Genomic DNA, 18,420 nt, shown 5'->3' with positions numbered 1-18,420 from the left:
ATATACAAATTATTTACTAACAAAAGAAGAATTAAAAAATTAATAATAATTATTTAAAATAAATAATTCATTACATGTAAATAATTAACCAAGAACATATCATATCAATCATATCAATCTCAAAATAGATATCATTTTACTATATTTCCATTTTTTTCATCTAATGCAAAAATTAATTATTTATAATTTAATGAATGATTTTGTACTAATCATATCAAAAATATATAATACTCCTATAAGATAAATCATATAAGGAATGAAGTTTTAAATAATATAAAGCACGAAATTACTATGAATTTTTATATCTGCAATTATTTATAACATTATGAAGTTTTTTGCTATACTTCTTATTAATTTATTAATTAAATTTTGATGAATCTATTGCCTTAATAATATCAAAATAATAATTTATTATTTTTCAATGTTCTACTATAATTTTATTTAAATGAAAGAAAGTAAAATTTGTGCTAACTCTAAATTAATATTATTTTTCGATTTTTTAAAAATTTCTGAATAATTTTCATGTAATATAATATCAATAATCTGTCCCAAAATAAATTTCGTATATTCATTTTTTAAATCGATTCTATTAAATTATAAACAAAATATTCATAAATTTTTTTCTTCTCAATGTGTCTTCAATAAATTGCAAATTACATATACACATATATAAATATATATAGATATTTTTCTTTTACTAGAAATCAATTAATCATTGGACACTAGATTTTATACTCATATAAATACATTTATTTTCGTTCATATTTTATTTCATTTCATCAGTAACTATTTTACAAAATAACAGTAAATATTTTATAAAATTTATAAAGAAAAAAAGGAAAGACATATTTAGAAGACAATTTACAATTTTTATTCAATTTCTATGTAACAAATACAAACTAAATTTTTTTAATTTATATGATTGCACAGAATCAATATCGCAATTTAAGATTTAAAATATAACGTAATATTTGTGTTTTAAATTTTTGATATTTAAAACTGTTGCTTTTCAAAAATGTATATATAAATATGGAATAGTATAAAGAGTGTCATAAAATAAAAAAATATAATTTAAAAAAGTAACATTTAATGATTATGTAATAAGTTATGATAAAGAAAAAATGATAAGGATAAAAATCATGTCATTATATATTGTTTTAAATGTATCTATTCTCATATATATCTTTTTATTTGAAATTTCGTTTATTTTTTTTAATTATTTGTCAAGATGATATTATTTATCAATGTAATTATTATTTTGAATTAATAAATGAAAAAAGAAGATTATTATTCTGGAAAAGAAAGATTAAAACTAATAACGATGAATCACAATAGAGTGAAATAAATCAAATTGTTTGAAAATAACGAATGTTTAATATTTATTTTGTTACATTATTATAACCATATTTAAGAAATTACTTAATAATAAATACAAATTCAGAATCTTATTTCTATATAATAATGTATCTGTAAATGACAAATCACATAGTATTTATATTATTTATATTACAACAATTTATTTTATTTACAATATCATTTTGCAATTTATAAGTATATTGTGATTATAAGATTGAATAGTATGTGAGAATTATAATAATAAAATACATTTTTGAGAATACAATCCGTAATTTTTATTATCGGTAATTCCGGAAATGAGATTTTCTTCTGCTATTTCTTAATTCGCATTCCTGTAGATCATGAATTTTGAAATTATGAATTTGGTTATTGATATTTTGCATAAAACAGGAGAATCTTTAATAATTATTTTTCGATTCTAAATTAGTTTTAAAATCGATGTGCAATATCAATCAAATATTGAAATTTATTGTTTGAAGCAATTCAAAATTTTGTTACTATTATTATTATTAATTATTGAATAAAACAAGCTAAAGTCAATGTCAATTGATAATGTAAATAAAAATGGAGATAGAAATTTAAGAATAATTTAAATGACCTATAATTACTCAATAAAAATAAAAATAAATTTAAAAATAAATTCTATAATTTTAAAGATCTTTGAAAAAATAGCATAAAATTAAATATTAAATAGGCAAATATCAAATGTTTTTTTCAACAATCTCTTTATTATTTTTTTATTTATAAATTACCATAATGTGCTATGAAATAAAATAGAAATACGAATCATGATTTTAGCAGTAATAAAACATTAAATTTCAGAAGTTTGGCTTTATTATATTTGGTGAACTTATTTGTACTAATATAATCAAATAAGTTATTAAATTACCAAAAAACTGAAAAAGAAATTGCAATTAAATTTTTAATTGAATAATTAATTTAATTATATATTTAACTTACTATTGTTGATAATTTATTATTAAGAATAAAATAACCACCAGCAGTAAATTTTAAAGGATGAAGAAGAAGTTGTAATAAAAATTGTTGCACCTAAAATTTTTGCTTATTAATTCTTATTCGTTGGTATATTAAAATATTAATTATTCTCTATAATTAATAATATATAGCAATCATTTTTTGCAAATTTTTATTTTAAAAACTAAGGATTTATATGTGCAAGAAGAAAGTTGTTTTTAGAATCTCATTCTCTTATTTAAAAATCATCAAAATCGGAAAAGAATTATTTTTTTTGTGATTTTATTCATTTTGAATAATATTTTTCTTAATATAATTGACAATAAACTTCATTCTTCGAATTAATTTAAAAAATCTTTAATCTAAAAATTCATAATTCCAGAATTTATAACATTTCAGATATATGATATTATCTGGAAATTGTTTGTCTTAAAAACGTTTATATTAATTTGATATTAATCTTGTACATAATAGTTTTTTATTGTGATATATTTCATAAATTTAGAAAGTTTTTTCTTATCAATGATATATAGCAAACTTTAAAATAAAAAAATTTTCGTAAAAAAATTAATTCGTAATTAAATATTCTATAAATAAAATGATAAATTTATATGTGTATAAAAATTTAACATCTTTTTTCAAAAATAATACATTTGCAATCAATGTTCCTTTATGAAACTTTATTTTTCATTTTAATAGTATAGTATATCATGCAATAAAAAAATAATGTAATTTTAAAAATTGAAGTAAATTTTATAATAATATTTTTAACATATCTCTATCGATATAAAATAATATCTCTTTATTAAATAAATTTTCAACATTTTCTATAAGCAGAATTCAATAATATAGTTATTTTCAAATAATTTAGAAATCAAAAATCATCCATTTATTATTTGTGATTATATGTGATTATATGTGAAGAAAATACTCAAAATAATAATTTTTGCAATGTATTTCAAGATTATTAAAATCAATAAGGAAAAAAACATAAAGAGATAATTTTTGGTAAAAATAAATTTTTTATACAATAAATTTTTATTACTACATAAATGTGAACATTACCTCGTCTGTGATGGAATTATCCAAATAGCAAATTTGTAATTCTTGCAGCAAATGTGCTGTTACTTCAACCTATAAAATTCTAATATTATATGCATATTCTTTTTTTCTGATAAAAAAATATAATCTTACTTCATGATAGAAATTAGTACAATGATTATTGACAAGAATAATTCTTATAGAATGTAAAAAAGTCCATATTAAAAATGCTATAAATTTTTTATCTAATATTTTTGATAAGTTTATTGATATTAAATAAAAATATATGTTATAAAGTGTGTTCAATATTATTGAAAATTGCACTATTAAATCTAATAGAATTTGATAAGTATATGCTTGATTAAGTTTATGTGAAAGTTTAAAAATTTCAAAATGAATATGCCTATAATAGAAAAAAGAAAAAATAGATTAATAGAAATTTAATATTATATATAATATATATTTATATAATATATTATATATTATTATATATTATATATATAAATTTATATATAATATATAATAATAATATAAAATAATATAATATAATATAATATTACATTTATATATAATTTATTAAAAAGACCTCACGCAATTTGAAGAATTTGTTAATAGATTAAAAAGAGGAAAACGAAATAGCTTCAGATATTTGAAACATAAATAATAAACAATCTATAAATTTTAAAAAACATAACAAAATTTCAAGAATAATATCATCCATGCATGGCTGATTCAATGACAACTAACATCCTACATTCAAGAAAATTTATAATAAACATATGCTCATCAATTCCTGATTATTACCGTATCTTTGTACTCATTAATCTAATTTGTGAAATTTTTCTCTAACTTGTATTAGGTTAATCAGAAAACTGATTATAATTTTATTGACTATTATGGCCCATTGGAAAATCATAATTCCAATCAAACTGGAAGAAATTTTTAATACAAAAATCAACAAAAAATAAGAGGAGAGATTTAATTAACATTTCATTATGAACATGCCATACTCTAATCGTTAGGTATAATTAATAGATAATTTTTTCTGTAATTACGTATCATGTTGTTGCCAAAATCATATCGCTATACTACTATACTTCACTTATTGTTAAGAAAATAAATGTTACAAACATCTATTCTTCAGTACACATCTAATAAACTTTTATCTTCTAACAACGCGAACGTAAAATGCGAACGTAAGATGCGAATGTAAGATGCGAATAGATGATAATTGTTCGAAACTATTGGTTTAGAGGATTATATGAAATTATTGCATAGAAGAGTGATTGAAAGACTTTGTTTCTTGTATTTTTATATTAGTCATTATAAATAAAAAGTCGATATTACTAAATATATCATGATTTAAAAAATATTATATCAAAATCGGATTTGTACCATCTTAAATCTAAATTTCTAAATTTCAAAAATATTTAATTTTATATTTTTTGACATTTAAGATTTTTAATAATAATTAAATGTATCCGATTGATTTTATCAAATATATTTATCATTAATTTATATGAAATTATATGAAATATTATATATCAAAAAAAAATTTAATTAAATGTTTGAATTGCTAATACTAAAATTGTAAAATATATTGAATTGCTAATACTAAAATCAATGACATAACATTTAATGATAATGTCATTTTCAGAAAGAAAAAATTGATAATATTATTTAATTCGCTTGATATATATTAATTAAGTAATTTTAAACACAGATAGTCAAAATATTAAAAATATCTGAAGTTATTTAGCATCTGAAGCTATTCATCTTTCTCCTATATTAAATAATATTACAAAATTATAATATAATAATATAATAAATAATATAATATAATAATATAACATAAAAATATAAATGGCATTGTTATAAAATTATCAAAACATACCTAAAATTATCAAATATACCTTGTAACTTGAAGAAGATGTCGAACAAAATATTCTTTGCTGTAATATTCTATTAGAATTATAAATTTACGTGTAATATGCGATTGCATTTTATATCTTACATTAATATCATTTGAATTTGATAGTTGATACATTTCTTTCATCAACTTATTCATGTTAAACAATTTCTCCTGTAAAATACTTGACAAAAATTCAAATAACGTTTTTAAAGAAATATAATACTATTAATAATTATAAAATTATTTATAATTTTCATAAGAATGAAGAAAAAATTAAAAAAAACTAGAAGTGTCTTATATTTCCATAATGTGATACGGAAAAAAAATGAGAAAAAAAATGAATAAAAATTTTTTTCTTCTTAATCTGAAAAAAAATTGTTCTCTTAAAATTGCATTTTACATAGAAAAATATAAACTCAGTATACAATTTTTAATATTAATATTAATTTTTTTAATATTTATATCAATTTATATTTATATTTCTATCTATTTAATTTTCCTTTATTTTTGATTATTGATTTTTAATAATTGATAACAAATGAACAATAATTAAATAATTTGGGCTTAATCTAAATTATAAATTCATTTTTGAATCCGGATCGATTAAATACTTTTTAAATTTATGTTATAATTCCATATATCAATTCTTTCTTGATTCTTTCAATTCAATCATATCATTGAGATCATAGTTTTAAGTAAACTTTTTTTCATAAGAAATGTGATAAAAATTTTTAAAAATCATTTTAACTAGCAATTCTGTATCATGATAATACGTTAAATTTAATGCAATAAAATTTTACTGCTCATTATTTTGCTTTAGAAATCTTTTTACAATTTACAATAAATAAAATTAAATGTAATAATTAAACAATTTTCGATATTTTTCTTTTATGATTTTTATCACTATACAATGTTGAATATAAATTATATATGTTATATAATTGTTTGATTTTTGATTTTTATTAATTAAGAATTTCATTTATAAATAAAAAAATTCATCACTTTTTATCTATATATTATAAGTTTTAAAAAAATTTTTATTTATATATCTTATTATATATCTTACATAATTCCAATACTTTTTTATAATATTTATTTTATTGCTACTCAAAAATTTGATTAATGATAAATAAAAAAAGAAAAAATACACTATTGATATAATTTCGAATGTTCAGAGTTATCAATTCACGAATACTGTCAAACCAGGTTTATGATTTGATTAACAAAATGGCTATTTTTGAAAGACCTAATTTTTTGAATTTTTAACTATGAGGATTCTGAATAATTTTAGTTAGTCTGTCACGTATATAATTCTAGATTCATAAATTTTTCAAGTTTCAATATACAATAAACTTTGGATTTGATAAAATATCTTGTAGATAATTCATTAAATTGAACCTGAGGATACAATTGTCAAAGTTTTTAACTTTAAGAAAGTTCAACATTTATGCATATTGGATCATTAGTTTCTTTTACACAAGATGCAAAAGGATACAAAGTTAAAAAGAGACGAATGTTAAACAAGTCAATATTTTTCTCTTTAAGCATAATTAAGATTTCGATCTTTTTATAGCATCAGATTCATATTTTAAATTCGCAATTACTGTGTTGATCATAAAACACAAGATAATTTGCAGAACACAATACACATTCATTCAATTATAAGCACAATTCATACCATACCAATTCTTAAAGAAAAATAAAATCATTAAAAAACAACATTATATTACAACAAAATTCAGTGTATTTATATTATATAAACTTAAATATATTATAAATATCAAACGTAAGCTAAACGAGTCTTCAGCAATTGATAGCTCATGAATCTTATCTTTGCTTATTTAGAAAACTATAAAAGAATTCTTTCTTCTATCTCTAAAGAATTTTATGTTTGGAAATATAGAATAGTTATTAGTGGAAAAATTTTTACCCAATCTAATATATTATTCTAGATTTATTCTTAACCTTTCCCCATCTTTCATCACATAAATATTAGAGAATGTCCAGAAAAAATATACGTATATGTAGCTTGCCAAGTATTCAGAACTAATCTAAAAAATTTCGCCTTTGAATATCATATAAGATCTCACTATTAATAGACTATATATATAATATTTTTTCAATCTCTTCGCCGCTCATAATTAAATTTTATATATTTCATTCGCCGACTAATAATGATTAGTTTATTCATAGTGAGAAAATTGATTAAGTAAGAATGAAAAAAGAAGAAATTAATTAGGCTCGATCTTCAATTAAATGATTATTATGGATTCGAAATAGAAATCGAGTTTATTCTAATAACATATTAAGAATCATTATTTAGATTATGATTAAAATAGAAAGCTAAATATTAAGCTGAAATTTTTTTTTCTCATTTCTGTTTAAATAAATTTTATAATTCTATTTTATTATTAATTTTTTAGTCTTATTTCGAGTTAATTTCTTTAAAATACTTTTTCTTGAGAATGATTAAATTTTAGGATTAAATTGATAGGAGTATTCTACTAGAAAATAATCCTTTCATTTTTTTTATTATTGTTAATTAATTTATTATTGATAATATAATTAATTTAATATGATTCCAATTTATAAAAATATAAATTTCTCTAAAAAATTTAAATATCAGATACTTTTACAGTAATTTTAATATTATAGGAATCGAATCATATAATATTATACTGAAATTAAAAATATATAATAATATATTTTTTTACAAAAAGCAAAAAACACTTTATAATCAATGATGAAAAAAATTTAATTTGAATACAATTATTATTGTTTAATGGTTGCAATTATTATTAGTATGATCTAAGAAAATAATGTTATAATAATTTTTAATGTTGAAATTTTCAAATAATATAATTTAACTTTTCATAAAACTAACAATTCAAATTAAATCAATAATTGCTAAACGTATTTCATGTCATTGATTATAATGATTGTCTAAGATGATTGATTTATTAAAATGCGATTTTAAAAGAATATATATATTCTTGATATACAAGAAAATATTTTTTTCTTTGTTTTCTTTTGTTTTTCATATTAAGAAAACAAAAATTTTTCAATTATTATTTCATTCTTGTAAGAATTTTAAAAATAATAAGAAATATATATGTGTTTATAATTATTCACAGTAAAAAAAAAATATTAACAAAGTTAAAATTATTTATGAAAATAAATATTTTTTAAATTTATAAATTTTACAATCCAACTTTAATTGTTGATAATATTATTAAAAATTATGAAAAATTCAAAAATATATCAATTTATTATATCAATAATATTATATTTATATTATATTTAAAGAAATGTGATCTTAAATTCAGAAATATATTTATTTTTTATTTAATTAATTTTAAGTTCATCAATATTTCTTTTTTTTTTTGTATAATTTACCTTATAAATATGGTGAAAGTAAAAATTCCCAAACACATAATTATTATTGGTATATATATAAAAATATTTAAATCTAATTTTCTTTTTTTGACATTAACGTACCAATAACTATTTAATAAAATAATAATTATTATTATTATTATAAATATAATTAATTTTTGTGCAACTGAGAAGAAAGTTTTTCTATAATTTTTCTCAATTCCAAATGATTTTAAACTATTGTCTATTTGTTCACATCTTGCAATAATTTTCTTCGAACACTATAACGTAAGAAAAAAAAAATAAAAAATGTGAAAATATTAAAAAAAAATGAAAAATATATATATATTTGCATACAAAGAATTAATATATTGAATTAATATATATATTTGCATATAAAGAATTAATATATTGAAGTCAATTCTATAAGTTATCCTAAAATTGTCAGAATATTCATTAATTGAAGATTGTTAAAGTTGACGTAATTTCAAACAATATTTTTTTATATAAAAACTTTCCTTAATAAGTTTTGTTAAAATATTAATAAAAAACATTGATCATGTAACCTGATTAAATTGTGACAATAACATTACGTACTGCCGCGTCAATCGAATATGAATAAGTATAAACAATATATATCCAGAAAAATATATTGAATATTATGATTTATTCATTCTTCATAATATAATTCGATATAATTTTTATCAATAAAAAAATATTTGTTATGTTCAATATATTTTTCTGGACATATGTTGTTTATATAACATAAGTATTATAAGCAAATTTCTCGAAAATTAATATCACTATATATAATTATATATATATATATACATATTATATCTTTTTTTAAATAATTGTATATTATTTTTTATTAAAGAAAAAATTTTTCTTAAGAAATAAAAATCTTCTTAAATCTTGAAAAAAATTTTTTAAACTTTCCAATCTCATTTAAATTTATAAAATTTAAAAAAACAGCAATTTTAGTTTTGCACTTCATTTTAAGATAAAAAGATCTTTGAAAAGTTCAACTTTTTATCAAATTCAATGTATCAAATTATGTAATTATGAAAGCAAAGTCTTCTCTATTTGAAATAAGTAGAGATAAATTATATGCTTTTTTTTTACTAAATTATAATAATTTAAATATCAATAATTTTTTGATGAAAATTCAATAATTCTTTAAATCTATATCTATTACATATATTCACTATACAATTAAAATAATTATATATTAAAAATATTTTGTGTTAGTAATTGAATTGCACATTATTTATAACTTTTTATGAACAATAATATATTTTAATATATGTTTTGATATTGTAAATTATATTAATTATAAAATATAATATATTTTAAAAATTTTTCATTGGTAATATTATAATATTTCTAAATTTGATCCAATTATTATTATGTATATATTTGTACTTCAGGCCATTATTTAGACTGTTATAAATTTATTGTAAACGAAAATAGGAAAATATGTGAAAAACAAGAAATAAATAAAAAAATCAGTAAAATCAAATATAGTTGGCAGTTCATTTTATAATAATTGCAATTATTGAAATTTACAATCTGCAGTACTTTGAGATTTTATTTCTAAGAATTAGAAGCAATGAAACTAATATCGGGACATTAAAGCAGATAATACTCTATATAAAATAAAAATAAATATTTTCTTTTAGTATTTCTGATCTTTCGTTTAATTATTTTATAACTATATTACTGTATATAATTATAATTCTAAAAATTATTATTATATTCAGAATTCCAAAAACTATAAAATTCAGAAAGCATATAATATAATTACATATAATATATTTTATAATCGATCTTAAATATTCAAATATTATCTTCATTAAATATTAATGAGAAAAAAAGTTATAATAATATAATATAAATGATTATAATATTTGCTATCAATTATTATAACTGTAATCATTATAATTTTATTCGTTTAAGAATTCTTTTATTATTATATTATTAATTCTATAAATTTGAATGCATTTAGTTCGAAATATTTAAAAATCGCCGGAAAGTAAATTTTTTCTTAATTTCTATATTCAGTATATTTATACTCATATTTTAGTTATCTGCTATTTGTGTTTATATTAATAGAATAAAAACATCTATTACACTCAATTGGCTTCGTATATGTAACCATGAATATAAAAAATTTTTTAATAATAATATAGTGATAGTAATCTCTTTTTGTAAGTATTTCAAAAATTAAGGCTAAGCAATGATTATAAGATTAAGAAAATGTTGTTGAAAATGATTATTATGACAAAAATAATCAAAATTGGAGAAATTTTTATAAATAATTACTAAACAATCATATAATTTTATTTAAAAAAATTTTTTAAAATTATTATTTATATTATTAATTATTATTAATTATATATATTATAATTAATTATTTATATAATTAAATAAATAGAAGATTTTTCGTAACAAAATCATTTAAAAACAAATTTCAAAAAAAATTTTATAAATTCCATAGAATTTAAAATTTTGTTCAAAAGAGATTATTAAAAAAATTATTAAAAATTATTAAAAAAATTAAGATCAAAAATATAAATACAGAAAAATAAGTTTAGACTAATAACTAACTTTTTTTTATTGAATTATAATAGTTTAAATATCAATAACGTTTGGAGAAAATTTAGTGCTTCTTTAATTATATAAAGCTTTTTTAGCTAAGGCATTATTTCAACAATGTTTGTAATTTTTTATGTAATATAATATATTTGATAATATTTTAATAATATTTTAACAATAATAAATTAATAGATACTAAATAATAGATAAAATACAATACTTTTTTGAATTTTCTCTTTGTTAGATTATTAAAATTGATTTGGTAATTTATTATTTGTTGATGCGGTAATTTATAATTACAAATTAAAATTAACTACAACTAATGTCTGTTACAACATCTTCAAATCGAACTGGACTTAAACAGCTTAAAATGATTTTTGCAAATTCATTTTAAATGAAAGAAAACAAATACATATGATTTTATTTGACATCTATTCTGAAATTTTATTTATAAGAATTTATAAGAAATTTATAAGAATTATTAAATAGGAATAGCAATAAACACGAAAATTGATAAAAATTGAAACGTTGAAATGAAATTATACATATATAGCAATTAAAAATTTTTTTTCACTATTTTGTTTAATTATTTTATTATTTTATTACTTGTTATATATTATTATAGTTTTAAAAATACTTACTTCTGTATTCATCATTCCAAAAATTATAAATATCATGACACATATAATGCTAATGAATGAAATCATTTTAAAACTGAGTTCTTCATATGCAGGCCAATTTTTGTAATTGTGGATTATTATTGCATATATAAATGCAACATATAAAATAATGCATATGGAACTATATATTATATTCCAGCTATATCGTAATCGTTTTTTTGATTCAAATACACGTAGACCAAATATTTCATTAATAATAATAATATGTATTAACGAGGCATATTGAGTTTTTGGTGTCCAAAGTGAAATTTTCGTTTTAAATATATCAATCATATCTAAAAACGGAATATATATTAAAATTCTAATAAATAAATCTATGGCAAATAATAATTTACAGAAAATTTTATAAAATTATAAAATTATATATATACAATCAAGTAATTATAAAAAAGTTAAATGCATATGAAATTCTAACTTAAATAATATTTTATTGAATATTTTTTTAAATTTTAGAATTTTAATACAGAATAAAAATAAAATATATTGTGTTATATAAAATATTTTAGCTTTCCATATTCAATCTTCTTATTATCATTATTTTATAAAATTATTTTCCTATTCAATTTTGAACTGTAGTTTTTTTAAAATCAATAATTATAAACAAGAATTTTTTAATATTGATTTTCATAATGAAAATTATTTTTTAATTAATCTTAATAGTCTATCAATATAGTTTCTTCAAAAACAAATATCAAAATATTTTTAATATTTCATAATGAAGCTATTATTGTGAATTGTGAATGCTATTATTTTTCAATTTAAAAATAGTTTATATATTACATTATAAATTTCTTCAAAATTTGCGATTAATCAATTATTAGTACAAAAAATTCGGATATTGCAATAATATTTCTAAATTTTTGGAAAATGAATAAAATTGGTAGGATATATGGATATATAATATCCATGTTATATATATAATATATTTCTGAAGTTATAGCATAACTATTGAAAAGCTATATTGAAAAAAGAAATTAATAAATGAGTAGCTCAAAGAAATTAAAAGAATTTAATAATTTAATTTAATATTCTTTTTTTAATATTCATTAAAAAAAGAAAAAAACTTACTCTTGCACATAAAAATACGAATATCCATTTACAAAAAAAAATAATAACTTTATCAAACAATAAAATCCATATCCATTTACAAAAAAAATGATAGCTTTATCACACAATAAAAAGACATAATTTAATTAAATAAATCTAAAATTAATTGATTTTTATCGAATAGTTTGAAAAAAAAATGAATTTCTTATCACATTAAATTAAGAAAGTAGCAAGTGAATTTTAATAGCGAGTGCAGAGATACATTAGATCGAGGAAATAATGACGCAATATATTTATAAAGATATTTTGGCAGAAAACTTTCAAGTTGAGAAGATGCCAATACCAGAAGATCATATTTTAACACAATGACTCAAAGAATTGTATAAAAAAAAGTGAAAAATTGATTTCAAAATAGTTTGTTGAAAATAATTTTCCAGATTTGAATCTATAATATTTCCAATTTAAACAGTAAAATTTTTCCTAAATTGAATAAATTAAGATACGATATTTTTATAAACTAATATAAAAAAATGAATCAATGTATTTATTTAAAATTGTATATGAAAGAATATTTTTCTTTTTGAAAAATATTTCTTCATTGAAGAAAAAGTTTTCTTACATAAAAAGAAATTTAATATGTATTTACAAACTAATATTTACTTACTTTTCATGTTCTTTTCAATTCTATTTATATAAACAATTATATTTATTTATTCTAACAATTTTTTTTATTAATTTATAATAAAATTTTTAATATAATTTTTTTTATCTAATTTTTAATATACAATATTATAAAATATAATAAATGAATAAGCAAATCTACTTATCTACAACTGTCGTAATCTATTTCAAATTCCATTTACGACTAATGCGTTTAAAGATAACTCCGATTATATCTAAAACTTAGAATTATAGATTTTTAACACAATTTTTCCTTGAAGTTAATCGAAGACTATCATTTTATTTATTTATAAAAATAAAAATTAAAATGAGGAATACAATTTTTAATTTCAATTGTCTAATGTTTCTTCTAATTGTCTTTTAAAATTAAGTAGCAATTGTATGCTACTTATATATGTATGCTTCTATAAAATTTATTAGATTAATAAAGAATTTTATTGAATACATCTTTTTAAAAGTATAATTTATTATATAATAAGACAGAAATATAAGACACAAATTTAAGTTTAAATTTTTTTTCAGTCTACATAAATTAATGTTTTTTTGTATGTTTCGATATTTTTATGTTTAGATAGTATCTTAAGTATAGATTAAATTTTAACTGATTTTAATTGATAGAATATTTGATTTTGTGTTTAGTTTTCTTTTTTACGAGGTTTTATTAAATCTAGCTATTTTTTTTGTACTATAAAATATTAACAATTATATAGTATTTTATTTTCGTATCTTTATAATATATTAATATTTTTATTTATATTATTTTAAAATTATAAACTATGAAACTATAGATTTTATATAGAAACTTTTTTTTTATGAGAACACATTTTGTTTTTCATAAAAGTTTTTTCAGCAAGTTTTTTTATTGGAATTATAATTAAACATCGACAATTGTTGCTCCATTAAAATTCATAAATTGTGATTAAAGTAAATTAAAATATAAGATAAAGAAATAAGATAGAAAATACAATTCTAATACTATCATACCAGTCTTTTGAAACAATTTCAAAATCTTTATATATAATTGCAAAAAAATATTTCTTTGATTTTATTTTTTTGATTTTATTTTAAATTTCTTTTCAAATTTCTAAAATTAGGATAGGAAAAAAAGAATAAGAATTTAAATCATATCATTATATTTCTTATATAACTGTTCTTTCTATTTAAAATTTCATTTTTTTGACTATTCATCGCTATATTTTCAATATATTTATTGTTTCGAATTATTCGATGAAAAAATAAGTACATAATAAATATATATATATATATAAAATATAAATACATAAGAAAATAATAAAATACAAATATTTCCTTACAATAATTCATAATAAAAGAATTATGTAGAAATTCATTAATAGAAATATCATAAGATATGTATATATATGTATATATGTATATATATTATAAATGGAAAAAAATTTATAAATTCTTACAAAAAATTTGTAAATTTATTGAATAATGAAAACCAAATTTTAAATCGGACAAATAACAATTAAATATTTGCCAAAATATAATATTATTCATTTAAATGTATGAAATAGAAAAAAAAATTGAATGCTTAACATTTTGTCTCTTCATCATGAATTTATGGACGGATGTTCATAATAATATATGTTGGTACATATTTTTTGAAAAATTATTATTGCAATATTAAAACAAACGAATTGAATGATATGTAATAGCTTGAAAATTTTATATATCTCAAGATTTACAATGATATAATCTGGATTGTTGTAAATTCATTGTTTTCGAAATATTTACAAAAAATTATTGCTATTATTAAATTTTACATTGAATTTTAGTTATACATATGTATCGATAATAGTGTGTGCCTTCGACGGTATATGCATCAGAAAGCGATTGTTGCTGATCTATTATTTTTGTAAATACATTATGGCTGTTATGCAAAATATATATATAATGAATGAACTAATATCATTATATTTATTTGTTAATATCTATGACATATCCATGACATATTTTACGAATTCTAATCTGCGGAATATGAAAATGAAACATAAAATAATCGTTGGGCGATCAAAAGAACAATGATCAAAATTATCATAAAAAAAATTATACAATAAAATTACAAGGATAAATCAACATTATAATTCATCAATTATACATTTGGATATTACTATAATTTATAGAAAGTAAAGAAACTAGACGGTCGAATAATAACGTACATATCTGCGAAAATATATAATAGTTAAAATAACATTTAAAGTTTTATATTTGAAGTTTCTTTTTTTCTTCATTCCATAATATTTTGGTTCAATATGATTGATTATATTACAATTAAATAACTTGGATTAACTGAATTTTAACGAAATTATATTAACAATAATTACAATGAATAGAATCGTATCTCATATTTATTATTATAATATCGTTCATTGTAATTTCGATCCAATTACTTTATGGTTATTTTTGTATATCGCAAATGGGAAAGATCTGTTGTTTATGGATAAATATGAATAATGATATTAATTCAGAATAATGATATTAGTTCAGATAAACATTTTAAACTGCAAATGTTATGTGTTTATATAAAGAATTGACAATCACACTTTGTCAAGGACATATATGTATACGCGAAATATACGCATAGGAAAAATTTGTAATAATAACAATTCACTTGCAAGTATTTCAAAAACTAAAGACAATTGTTTAGAAAGAAGTTGTTTAAAGCCTTATATATTATATAATTATCCAAGTATTATATCCAATATATTTAAAAATCCTCGAAATTGAAGAGGAATAATTCTTCTGAGATTTTATCCATTTTGATATTTTATCCATATTTTTTTATTTATCATTATCAACTAACAGAGATTGAGATATATGGAACGCGATATATAATAAATTCTTTTCCATTAATATTTAAAAATTAGTTACTACAAATTGCACGATTTTTTAATGCGGGATTTTTATATTAAAATTTTTTTTATGAACATCAACAATTTTTTCTTTTTATAAGTAGCAAGCAACATTTGATACAGATCTTAAAATAAAAAAAATATTCGTAAAAAAGTCATTTCATAAATAAGTATTGTACAAATATTCAATTGTACGAACATATTCTATAAAGTAAATTTAAAAGTAAAAATATTTAATATCTTTTCTTAAGAGAATAATTTATTTGCAATCGATAATTTCTTTAAAACTTGTTCTTTAATAAAATACCATAATAAAAAATAATTTGACGTTGAAAACCACGTTCAATATTGTGATTATTTTTTTAACAGATTTTCATAGATATGAAAGTAAAATCCTTACAAAATTATGATAAATATTTTCTTAATTTTTGTAAAAATTGAATTCAATAATACAGTATAAAAATATTTTAGTATAGTATTTTATAAACAATTTCGAATCAAAAATCATCCCATTCATTAATTATATATAAAGGAATTTTAATTTAATAAAGGAATTTATAAAGAAATATATTCAAAATAATGCTTTTTGTAATATATTTCAAAATTATGAAAATCATTACAGAAAGAATATATAAAAAGATAATTCTTTAAATTAGCAAAAATAAATCAATAAATTTTGACTTAATTAATGTAAATGTGATGCCTATCTCATTTCAAGTAACAAATTCCTAATTTTCGAAGCAAATGTGCTGTTATTTTTACCTATAAAATTTTGGTATTATATATCTATTTTATAATATATATATATTTTATATTAATTTTTTTTAATAAATATATAAATATATAATCTAAAAGTAATTGTTATGAAATAGAAAAGAATCCATATTAAAAAATTTCTAATTTTATCTGATGACATTTCTGATAAGTTTACTGATAATATATGAAAATATGTTATGAAGTGTACATACTAATATTAGTATATATATTATAAATTTATTTATAATATTATTATAATATTTATAATATTATATTTATTATATTATAAATTATATTATTAAGTCTAGAATTTGATATGTATATGCTTGGTTAAGTTCGCATGAAAGTTACAAAATTTTAAAACGATAAAAGTTTTTAACAAAAAAAAAAAGAAATAAATTAATAGATTATCATTTATATCAGACTAATAATTTAATAGAGGAAAATAGAATAACTATAGATATTTTTATATATAACTATCGATATTTAATCCAAAAATTATAAATAATTTATAAATTTTAACGAAATTTTTTTTCTGAAAACAGATATGATTTTTTGATTATTTGAATGGGAAACACATTTCTAAAATAATTTTACAAAATAAAAATCGATATACTGAAATTATCATATTTATATAATAAATAAATAATTCTAAATAATTTTCAATTAATTAGATGTTTAAATATACTTAGATATATTAAAATAAAATAGACATAATAATAGTAAAATTCATGCATTAATATTCGCATATTGTTGCCTAATCTTTACATTTATTATTACATTTATTATTATATTTTTCAATTTTTCTGCAAAGAATGAAGAATTTTTTCATGTTTGTTTTGATTAAAAAGATTTTTATTTTTTAAAAAAAGATTTTTGTTTTTTCATATCTTATATTTGTAATGACAATGTCTTTCCCAAATAATTCATTTACTAGAAAAGATGTTAAAATTTTACATTTTTGTGTTTTTCATGATTAAAATGCAAAATATTTTTTGAAAGTATTTCAAAAATGATAATAGATATTATAATAACATAAAACAATATTTCCAATTTATTATATAATTAATTAAATTAATTTTCAAAAGAAATATTTAATTTTGATATTTTTTAATTGATATTG

General features: G+C 17.7%; 1 protein-coding gene across 1 annotated transcript; it reads right to left on the bottom strand.

Moving 5' to 3' along the window:
• Positions 1–2,174: 2,174 nt before the first annotated feature.
• Positions 2,175–12,192, bottom strand: LOC114576787 (uncharacterized). The gene is made up of 5 exons (XM_062085125.1): positions 11,895–12,192; positions 3,526–3,755; positions 3,397–3,465; positions 2,317–2,406; positions 2,175–2,252 (listed from the first exon to the last, which is right to left on the bottom strand). The coding sequence occupies exons 1-5, from the start codon at positions 11,962–11,964 to the stop codon at positions 2,175–2,177; spliced, it is 537 nt and encodes a 178-aa protein (XP_061941109.1). The 5' UTR covers positions 11,965–12,192.
• Positions 12,193–18,420: the final 6,228 nt, after the last annotated feature.

Source organism: Apis cerana, linkage group LG14 (assembly GCF_029169275.1).
Source record: "Apis cerana isolate GH-2021 linkage group LG14, AcerK_1.0, whole genome shotgun sequence".
In the NCBI taxonomy this organism is placed as follows: domain Eukaryota; kingdom Metazoa; phylum Arthropoda; class Insecta; order Hymenoptera; family Apidae; genus Apis; species Apis cerana.
The sequence above is the reverse complement of the archived record's forward strand: the minus strand, read 5'-3'. Positions and strand labels throughout refer to the sequence as shown.

Bases quoted from the DNA above. Each gene is read 5' to 3' on its own strand.
- LOC114576787 (XM_062085125.1), bottom strand. From the start codon at position 11,964: ATGATTTCATTCATTAGCATTATATGTGTCATGATATTTATAATTTTT. The intron at 3,756-11,894 runs GTATTTTTAAAA...ATTTTGAAATTT, and splicing joins AATGATGAATACAGAAGTAA to TTAAACTTTCACATAAACTT. The intron at 2,253-2,316 runs GTAAGTTAAATA...TTTCTTTTTCAG, and splicing joins ATAATAAATTATCAACAATA to TTTTTTGGTAATTTAATAAC.